Raw genomic sequence first — 11,381 nt, 5'->3', positions numbered from 1 at the left:
AAACATCATGATTTGGGCCTGCTTTGCTGCATCAGGGCCTGACCAGCTTGCAGTGATTGTGGGGAAGATGAAATCCCAAGTGTATCAACAAATTCTTCAGCATAATGTGAATATGTGTGTACATCTGCTGAAACTCTGTAGAAGTTGGGTGATGCAACAGGACAATGACCCAAAATACGGGAAGGAAGTCCACAACAGAATGGCTTCAGAAAAACAAAATCCGCCTTTTGTGGTGGCCAAGTCAGATCCCAGACCTCAACCCAAAAGAGATGACGTGGAAAGATTTTGTGTATCCAAAGAATGTTTAGGAATAGGACTAAAAATACAACCAAACTATGAGCAACAACAGCAGTCATTATTACCACAGCCACTTTAACCATTATCATACATTATAGCAGCATTTTATCTAGTGATTCCTCCTTTGACTTTTGATGTTATGATAACAATATTAAATGGTAAAATGTGGGTTTAGTTTTTGCTTCAGGAAATTCCCCAATGCCAATTTGCATCTCTTTTCCTTAGTGGTATCTCCCATAACATCCTTTGAAGTATAGCAAAATTATTGAGATTGTTCTCAAAACACAATATGTAAAAATAATGATATAATATCCGTACTGGGCATCAGGTTCCTTACTACACTTTCATCTTTTATCTCAGTCCCAACAGAGCTATGAATAATCTGCATCCAAAATGGGGAATGTTACTAAGGGAATCGTGATGCTTTAACAAGACAATTTGAATTGAGACATAGTATTAAAGGATGAATTTATTAAATTTTTATTTAATTTCTATTTCTGACATTTTACTGTGTAGAAGATTATCTGTGAAAGAATGAACACAGGTGCATGTAAAGCATTATATTAATAAAGCTTTTATGTTTTGTAAAAATGTGTTTCTTTTTATTTATTAACATTATCTGGATATGCAGATAGTTTCTTTTCTTTCTTTCTTTTTGCAAAAGGGATTGTCATTTTTTTGTCAAGCTAAGACCTTTAACTTTTGCTCAACTTCCTTTACTGAGCTTTTCAACATTAAAGTCCTTATAGCTAAAACTTTCCTTTAACTTCAGATGCTAAGAAACTAATTGAGAGCAACAACAAACCTGCTCTTTGAGAACTGTGTCATACGTTTCTCTTTGATCAAACCAAATTATAAAATATGATTTAAAAACACTTTTCTCAAACTTGTGACTGGACCACACCATATTTGTGTTGCTGTTTAATCTGTGTCACTAACGTTATGAAAAAATAATTTATTATTTTTTAGTATGTTTTATGGCCTCTGTCATCTGTCTGGAGAGCTCTAGTTCAACAAACCCTCAACTGTGGCAGAGTCCCTGCATCCAAACCCACTTGTATCCATCAACCATAAGTGAAGCAGCGGCTGATGACTGACATGGTATTATTATGTGGTCTGTGGGAGAGATTATCAAATGTATGTAGGTCACCAAATTATTGGCTTAAGGCATTTTTTTTCATGGTGATTCAAATGATTTTTGTTAATTTTTTTCAAGCCTAATATTTGAAGATGAAAGCCTACATGCTATGAGGTGATTGGGGGGTTTCTACAGCCAGCAGGGGGTCCTATAAACCAAGCAGTGTGAAAAAGAGTGAAAGAAAATATTTGAAGGCATAAAGATTGAAAGAACTCAAATAAGTTTTGAACATGGGGATTCAGTTCTGTCTATGGCCTGAAAACCTCCAAATAAGACTTATTTCCACATGCTCTGTAGTCTAGATCAGTTTGTTGTGACTAATTAAATTTACTAAAGTTCTGTACTTATCACAATTTTAAAGTACTTGTCATTGAATATTTACATCATGCTTAGTTTTTCTATTGCACCACATCTCAGGTTTTGAGATTGAGGCAAAGGAATTTTTTCTCAGACACCATTCCTTTGTTGTCCACCAGGTGCCCTCGGACTTCCAGGTAGTTTGACCTTCTCCACCCACTCGCACGCTGAACTAATCCACCTGCTCCCCTCTTGCTTGTTGCGTGCCCTTTATGCTGTTGGTTCATTTCCGCCTGTCTGTTACCCGTTTTGTTCTTGTTCCAGTTCCTGTCTGTTTTCCTGTAAACTTGTTGTTTCCTCTAAACCTCTCAGACGGTTTCATTTTTGTTAATTTACTGTACAAAGATACAAAATTATGCATCATTTCAGCAAATGAGTTCCTAAACTATGCATGTTCATGTTAGCACACCACTTTATTTTACACACTCTTACACACTAGATTGATTAATAATTCATCAATGGATCGACATTTTCTAATGCTTTTGTGTTATGGAAAAAACTTCCTGAAGCTTCACTTGATTTCTTGCTTCAGTTAGATTTTTATTGCATTCGGGAGACTTCTCCTGAAGACTGTTTGAACACTTATCTTCTGGAAAAGTGCTGCAGGGCAGCTGATCCAAATCCTTCTAAACAACACTGTACTAATATGTGTGACTCCCGACATGATGGTTTAATACAATCCAGGAAAGTTTTGCTAATGAATAATTAACATTTGTAATGTAACTGACTAAAACCTTTGCTGAACCTTGTTATTTTTTCTTCTTTTGTTCCCATTAATCATCTCACAGGCTTCAGTTTTATTGGGTTGGCAACTACAGCACTACACATAAAGGCGTTATTGTTTCATAACTCGACTTTAGTGGGACTTTAGTGCCTCTATTTGTCCTCTCACTTTAACTGTGACTGGCATTGACTGCACTTTTGACTTTTGGGCAGTTGAGAAATGAACACAGGGCTGATCCTGATTGTATGGTTGGCAGCAGGAGACCCACATCACCGCTTTTGCTGACTGCTGTTCCAGCTTTGGCCAAACAGTGGTTATGCGCATAAACTCTGGTTTCAGTGGCTCTGTCGCTCGTTCTTTTTTGTGGATTGTGGAAATGTGCTGAGGACAATTCGACCGTGAACAGAACGTCTTGCCTTTCTGACAGAACAGTATGTTTTTGTTGTTAAGTGTTGCACAAACACCCCTCCTTTCTCAGAATGCATGAATCATTGTAGAAACACTATGACTCTCGAACTCGCAGATGGTTTTAGGAATCTGTGGGTATATTCGTCATTGTTGGGGTGATTTTTTATTGTCCTCAGAACCAATCACATACCAACCATACATCACATGGGTCGCTTTCCAGTTGAACACATTTCAAATGTTTCTTAACTACAGAGCAGGTCTTTGTGTGAGTGTAGCTTTCTGTTCTCATGTGATTTGAGCAATAACTCCACATTAGAATACCATTTTGCATAATTTAATAGCTTTGATACACAAACAGCTCTGATGAGTACACTTTCAAGGTTTACTGTGAAAAACCCCGAGAAGAAGGGAAGAAAATGAAACTAATCATCTGAGAAATTCTACAAATGAATGGGAGCCACAGGCTAAAGAAGAAGATTAAAAGTGAAACAAAAATCACATAAAGCTAAAAATTACGTCCATTAATAGATTATTTTTTTATAGTAAAATGTAAGGCATGTTTTAAGTAGTGTTCGGGCTTTGGAAGTTGCTTTTGAAATGACAAAAAAACAATAAAACATATAAATAATTATAGTAATACTTTGGTTTGTTTTGTTTCGATGTGAAAGCTTCATGGATGCTGTATGTGCGACTGAGTCTCTGGCACTGAGGAATAAGATACATCATGCACATATAACACTTGTTAATAGGAATTATTGATTGTTTTTTGTACTTTTTCTGGCATTTTTAACACCTGACCAACTTAGAAGATGTACAGACGTATCCTTTAAAGCCAACGTAGCCAGTGTACTGTACCCTCAAGTCACACAGTGATCAAATAACACAGCTAAAGGTTCTCGCCATGTGACTTTTTTCTAAGCAGGCCCCACTAATCCAGACTGACAGGACACTATGCTGCTTTACTGCTACACATTTCGCTCAGTGTCAGCTGGGATCAGCTCCAGCCTCCGAAAGATAAGTGGTTGCAGCTAATGGACGGATAGACATTTCCAAAACTCCTTGCTGTTTCCAAGATTATTTCAGAATAAATTCAAGAAACATTCCACAGTTGCACTTTGCCCCGCAGGCTTTACTCATTACAAAATTACCAGAATCCTTCCAAACACAGCACTTTTCAGCATATGAGAAGTGAAATCTCCATTAGGTAAGTTTGTTTTATTGCAGTTAGAAGAGTTGTTGCTGAGTTGACTGAGGGGTCAAGTAGTTTAAATCCACTATTATTCATTCATCTCATCTTTACAACACCATAAGAAGCAATTCAAGCAAGCATGACACATGTATGGAGCTAAATTTAAATGGTTGCTGGTCTGAAACACATCGGATTACAGTCATGATCCTGCTCTCCTGTGCAAGTCAGCACACTTTAAGTTGGAATTAGACTCAATAATAAAACAATATTCAAAATCTACAGCAGCACAAACCATGATACTGGGAACTTCAGATAGAAAGGCAGAATTATGACATCTGAAAATAAGATAACAAAACCACCTCTGGGTCTGAGCTACTGTTACTTAAAATATTCATTTACAAATTTTAATTGTAAACATAAGAGGTGTTTTATTTATTTTGATAGACCACTTTTGAGTGATAAGCACATACAGATACCTATTGTATATCCCATAGTACATATTTTACTATAGTAGCCCAGAACAAACAAACAAGCCACATTGTAGTTAAGTAGGTAAATTAAATTCAGTTCTTAAAGATATACCTATAAAGTAACATCATCACTACAGCCCTAGGTAACTACATGGTGTCTGACGGCTGCTGTTGGATCTCTCAAGTTTAGGAAAGAATCTGGAAGTTTAGTCATGGCAACTGGACTTCCTTTAGTTAGGTGAAACGTTTCGCTACTCATCCAAGTAGCTTCTTCAGTCATTTAGGAAAGAAGGAAGAGACGGGGGTATTTAGATGGTTGCAATCTGCAAGCTTACTGCTAGATGTCACTAAATATTATACACTGTACCTTTAACACATCAAATCATTTGATGGAAGGTTACTGTATATGAGCAGAATCAAAACACCCCACTTCTCCGAAGCTCAGCTCCTTCACTTCTGTCCTTTGTACTTCTCTCAGTTGCACATAAAACGCACAGATACATTTATCAATGTTAAATAATTCTGATGTCTGTGCAGTAGGATCCTGATAAGACAGTCAAAAATGTCACTCAGGTTTATCTCTCTCTGCTCTTCTTTTATTGGTTTTATGCCACATCGTCGTAGTCCTCTTCCTCGGCTTCTTCTCCGATATCATCATAGTCCTCTGTGGAGTCATTGTCCTCTGCTAGATCTGGGACCGCAAACAGTGGAGGAGGAGGGAAGCTTTCTTCTTCAGCCTCCACCTTCACATAGTCAGGCGGCTCGTCTATGGCCTCCTCATATTCGGGAATCTCCTCCTCATAGTCGTGTGAGTCCTGTTCATATTCGGGCATGGCCTGCTCATAGTCATTGGTGTTCTGTTCGTGTTCAGGCAGGGCCTGCTCGTAGTCATTCGTGTTCTGCTCATCTGAGGGCACGGCTTCCTCGTAGTCGTGCGAGTCCTGTTCATTGTCAGGCAGGTCCTGCTCGTACTCAGGTGCCTCAGCCAGGTTCTCATAGCTTTGGGCCTCTGAAATAACAAATTTCATATTTAGAGAATATCAAAGTAGTGTTTGTGAGAGATTAAAGCAATAATGAACAGCGTGAAAACTATTTGATTGAATCACTGCATGAATGGATCTAATTTAACTTAATCACCACAAGGAGCCATTCATGTGAACTAATTCTAAATGTTCCCCATCACATTTTATAGACATAAACAATAGCTTTAGCTAAAAGTTACAAGCTGTTGATGTCAAATGCTGTTAGAAAAGCTGTGCTTGATGATCACTAGAACATTTCTCTTATTGTTGCAAAACACCAATGATCAGGCCTATTTTCACGAGACATCTGAAATACAGGCGTTTTTCTTGTTTGATCGTATTTCACACTGTGCCACAGTTTTTGTCTGATGTGGTTCAAGATAACCCTGTGAATCCTGTCTTTGATGCTCACAGTTACAAATGTCTTGCTGTATCTGACTGAGGGATGAACGCTGACTCAGATACTTCAGTTTGAATCAGTACTGAAGTACTGCACTTGAGTATTTTAGTTTTGTGACACTTCAAGGATTTCCAAGTTTGTCTTAAAACAATAACCAGGTGCTTATCTGGACACGGAAAGAAGTCTTGCTCCTATTGATATTGGACAAGAATAGTTACTATAAGGAACAATGGTATATTTTAATGGATCTGTTAAAAGTTCAAATGAGCATGACTTTAAGACACACTTAAACCTTTATCATGTCAACTGAACTACAGTCCCCTACAAAATATAAGACATTTTCATTCAGTTTACACATTTTTGGATCCACTGACTCCTGCAACACTCCTTGATTTGATTGTTTTACAATTACATATAAAGTGGCAAGAAAAAGTTTGTGAACCTTCCAACCTGCATAAACGTTTGAATAATGTGATCTGATCTTCATCTAGTCAAAATCACAATCAAGAATAGTTGATTTACAAAAAGCTGGAAAGGGTTACAAAGTGATGTCAAAGACTTCAGAAATTCACCAGTCTACATTTAGGCAAACAATCTACAAATGGAGACACTTTGGGACTGTGGCTACTCTACCAAGAAGTCGGCCAGTCAAAACAAACACTCATTAATGAGGTAAAGAAGCAACCCAGAGAGACAGCCAAAGATTTGAAGGCCTCATTGGAACTGGCTAACATGTGTGTTCATGAGTCTACAGTAGGTAAAACATTGAACAAGCTGGGTATCTATGGCAGGACACCACAAAGGAAGCTGCTGCTTGTTAAAAAGAACATTGCTGCATGTGTGAGGTTTGCCAAAGAGTTTGGGTTAGGGTTAGGTTAGGAGGTTTGCAAAAAAGTCACAGAGGGTATATTTTTCACTTTACTGTAGGTATTCACACATTTTTGGCTTGTCAAGAGATGTGTGAAAAGGGGGATACAAATGAGTGAGTGATTTGTGGTTTAAAGGGGAATTTATGAACTACGTTTTATCATCCATAAGAGTTGTCTTGCCTGCTGTTAGAAACTGTGTCCGAGGAGGTAGAGGAGGAGTGCTCAGGGGCTGGTGGTTTACGAGGTTTGTCTCCTGGTATTTGTTGCTCCTGAAAAGTTAAGAAGAGAGATGCTGAAGTGAATATATTGTAGTCAGGATTTTAGCTTGGCATAAGATACTGCAGAATTAGCTTGAAGATAGACGACCATTTAGTATAAGTTAACAAGCAAAACAACTAGAACAAGACTGGACTAGCGTGTCTGTCTGTTTCTCATTAGATTAGATAAAATTGGCCAGTCATTATCACCCAGATGTGGTGATGGTGTTTACATCATTAAAGTAAAAAAAGAAGAAGAAGGTCTTAGTTAGAAATAACAGAATATGGTTTGTCACAATTTCACATTTCACATACTTAGGAATTACTCAATAATAAAAATAATTGTTGGTTGCATCATAATAATACTTTAACAATGTACTAAAGCCACTAGGGATCACTATTGGCTATGTGAGCTTCCATCTAGGATTTAACTGACATAATAAAGACACAGCAAAGTCATACTTTGTCTTGACATTGGCTTCTTTCTCTCTTTTAATGATCAGTTCTGCAGTAATTGTTAAAATGAAAATGTCTCAAATCAAAATAGATGTAATAGAATAAACAAGTGATGACCAAGTTTCAGCAACCAGACTGTAGCTTCATGTTTAATTGACAGCTCTATCACTGTAAAATAAAATAAGTAAACACACTTAATAATCCACATTATATACATATTGTTTTTAATAAATCAAAAAACATTTTTCTTACTCGGTAGGGAAAACTGATCTTTTCTCAAGCTGTGAGATTCTGTGTTTGCCTGTAAAAAACAAAACAAAACAAAAGATCATGCTGTTAAAAAGAAGTTACAGGAAGGTAGCAAAAATCATAAATACAGTAGGAATAAAGGCCACATAATGAGGTTCTTTATTTAATCTCAACTTAATTAGGATACAACGACAGCACCAAAAAGAAATATTTGAACACCGTTTCTATCTGTCTCCATCTCCACATGTGCTATTACCTGTGATTATCACTTACGTTATAGTTTGTTCCCTTCATGTTCACCACGTTTACTCTAAACCACTGCTAAGCCCCTCTCACTGCAGCTGCTGCCCAGTTTCCCCATGGGAAGCATTAACATTTCATCTAACCTAATCAGCTCCAGAGGGTCCTCCTAATAATAGCATTCATACAATTATAATAGTTTTCCTTCTGCTTTAAAATGGACCCCAGAGGAATACTTTCACAGTTACAGTGACAGTCTTGATTTAGTTTCCCTTCCTGCTCTCCTGAGTTGTGGTTAAGATGTGCAGAGTGATCATTCAGTTACCATCAGGTAGATATTGCTAGAAAAATGAAACTATATGAATACTTACTTCAGCTTACTGTAGAATTCCTATGGAGAACTAAAAGTGATGACATTTGCCCTAACATGAGTCAGTTCTGACTACATGTGGCTTTTTTGGTGTGTTGTTCTGCTATATAAAATCGTTGAAACCAACTCCACCTCAAGCAGCTACAATAGTAAAAGGCTGCCAAAAAATCGGAATAATGTGTAGAGTAACTTATGAGTTATGGTGCACATTTTACTACACAGTGAGTTCCTCGACACTTTACTCAAAGTATTCCTGTACTTCCACTCACACGGGATTTTGACTGTAGGACTTTGTATGTTATTAGTAGTAAAAGAGTCTAAATTTATTTTAGAAATGATGTCAGTAGAACAGGAGAGCAGTGAAATAGCTGGCTGACCCCAATGAAAATATTTTTGTGCTTTCTGGTGGTTACACATGAGTTAACCCAACATGGGTTTTAAATGCTTTTTATCATTTGCAGTATACAAAGCAACAATAATAGAAAGAGTGGATTTAGTTTAGTAGCTCTTCTCTGAGCATCAAAAACTGTATCAGACTCGAATTAAAGTCAGATCCCAAATTCAAATCAAGCTCAATTTGCTCTTTTTTGATTTTAAAATATGTCGCATCTGAAAATGTGACTTAAATCTCAGACTTGGACTGCCGTTTGGTTTTCTGTTTTCGCTGAGACTCATGTTTACTAAGGGCATGGTTCAAGAAAAAGCTGGTCACGGCAAAGTCTGTGGATTTTCCAGAGTAATCAGATCATGTGAGGTCAAGTCAGGTCTGTTTTATTTTTATAGCTGTGTCCAGTTCACAACACATGCTGTTGTTAAAGTCTTGATTTTTGATGAAGGTTTCCTCTATTTGCTCCAATTGTTCAAATGGATTAAAGGAAATATTAAAAAATAAAAAGTAAATAAATAAAATAATTACATTTTGGTTGTCTATTTAAATTTATTTATGAGGAAACTGCGTAACCTAAAAAAGCAGTGGGTTAGGGTTATGATGTAGGGTAGGGCTGTGATACTAAGTGGCAAGTAATAATAGCAATATTATAGAAATTCAGTTAAAGTCATGCATTTAACATCTACTGTAATGTAATATATGTTTACTTACAGTGTAAAAGTAAAAGCAAAATAAATAGTACTTAAAGTAATAGTGAACCAATTTGGAGTTGTGGTCTTTGCATCGTGTGATGTGATCACAGTACATCCTGTGATGTACAGTACTATATGTAACAGTAAAACCCTTGAATCAATCTCAAGATAAAATATCTAATAACCTTCTAATTATACTAAAAGAAAAGCCACAGTATGTATACTGTAGCATGGTGTCATATCTGATCTATGCTGTAATGGTACTACTTACAACATCAGGTTTTACAGCCATTTTATCTGGAGATTTTCACAATAAAAACACAAGAATGTGGTGAAGTGCAGAACTAGGACTTTAGAATTGCAGATTTCATTATTTCACCAAGAAAAATAACTTTACATTAACATTTTCTGTACATTTAATTTTCCTTTAAGGTGGTCGAAATAGTGTTTGGACTCAAGCACACCATGTGTTGAACCTAAATGAAATTATGTTTTGTCACTTTGCTTCCTGTAAGATTCACAAGTTGTACAAATTGTTTTTTATTACACTTAAAGTAAGTAAGGAAGAACAGGAAATGTACAAGAACAGAAAAAAGAAGTAAAGATTTTGTTGTTACATGCAAATGATGGCGCGACCATTAACCCCTAACAGATGTGTGGGAGATTCAACCTACCCTTTCTGGATATACACTTGTTGATGAGAAGGAAGATGACACAGATCACCACACTGACGAAAATCATTCCTAATATCACCCATAACCACAGGTATTTGCGCAAAATATCCATGGGTACGCTTCTCCACACCATAGAATGTTAAAGAGAAAACAATGAAATCTGTAAAAATGAAAGCAACACTTCACAACAAGAGAACATCTGACTGTGCCGTAACATGAGTATGCTGTATGCTGCTTTTCAGTATAGTGCACTGCATGTCGGAAAGGCGACCATTCACCACTTCCCTTTTTCATCCGTTGACTAAGTCCCAAGGTTATTTTGGTACTATATTTACATTTACATTCTGAGAATCAAACAGGCCACTTGCTAGTCTCAAGGGACTTATTTTCTTGTAAAGAAGTAACAGACAACCATCAAAAATATGTCAGTTTTTGCTCTGAGCTGAGCTGTTCAAATAATAATGACAGCTAGAAAGACACATTTATTTATGGCTCCTTATCTCTATGAACAGAGTTTAATAAATGCTTTATCTTTATGTCCCATAGCCACTATTTGCAACAGTTTCCTGTTGATTCAAACTGTAGCGGGATATTGTTTTTTTTTTACACATGCATGCATATAAAAGAGTCAAGTCATTTTCACTTGTACCCAAGCTTCACTTTTAATTCTTATTTTTCTTTCATTCAGTTGTGTTAAATAACTTTACAATAATCAAGTCTCATATAAAGAATTTGATGATAGTCATGGATCTCAAAATCCAAAAGTGTTAATCATACATAAACATCTTTCAAAATACTCAGAATGTGCCTTACCTTTGCATAACACAACTTCACGGTGGGGTTAAAGTCTGGAGATTTATAGCAAATAGATGTTGAACAAATAGATCATAAGCATGTCGAAATGTGATGTGAGAAAAGTCATAACGTACTGTATTTGCATGGTAACTTCTAACTTTCTTTGTTAAAGAAAGAAACCTAATGGCTGTGGCTGCACCATTCCCCACCCTCTGCTATGCTTCAGTGGCCACAGCATGTGTTTTAGTGTGTCTTTTGGTTAGGAGAGTCAAACAAACACAGCATCTGTGCATCTGTGTAAAGAGACCACAACAAATATTTTGCACATAAAAACTAATAATGCAAGTGCCTAGTGATACTTTATATCAAGAACAGAACTAAACATA

The 11,381-nt window shown here is 36.6% G+C and overlaps 1 protein-coding gene across 2 annotated transcripts; it reads right to left on the bottom strand.

Moving 5' to 3' along the window:
* Window positions 1-4,868: 4,868 nt before the first annotated feature.
* Window positions 4,869-11,151, bottom strand: LOC113168848. Of its 2 annotated transcripts, XM_026369885.1 has the most exons (5): window positions 11,014-11,151; window positions 10,201-10,319; window positions 7,840-7,888; window positions 7,055-7,143; window positions 4,869-5,592 (listed from the first exon to the last, which is right to left on the bottom strand). In XM_026369885.1, exons 1-5 carry the CDS (start codon window positions 11,019-11,021, stop codon window positions 5,189-5,191), a joined length of 669 nt encoding a protein of 222 aa, XP_026225670.1. In that variant the 5' UTR covers window positions 11,022-11,151; the 3' UTR covers window positions 4,869-5,188. The 2 variants fall into 2 exon arrangements, with proteins under 2 accessions (XP_026225670.1, XP_026225669.1); XM_026369884.1 differs by lacking the exon at window positions 11,014-11,151 and having other exon boundaries at window positions 10,201-10,884.
* Window positions 11,152-11,381: the final 230 nt, after the last annotated feature.

Source organism: Anabas testudineus, chromosome 14 (assembly GCF_900324465.2).
Source record: "Anabas testudineus chromosome 14, fAnaTes1.2, whole genome shotgun sequence".
Taxonomy (NCBI): domain Eukaryota; kingdom Metazoa; phylum Chordata; class Actinopteri; order Anabantiformes; family Anabantidae; genus Anabas; species Anabas testudineus.
Note: the sequence above shows the minus strand (reverse complement) of the source record. Positions and strands in the feature narration are given on the sequence as shown.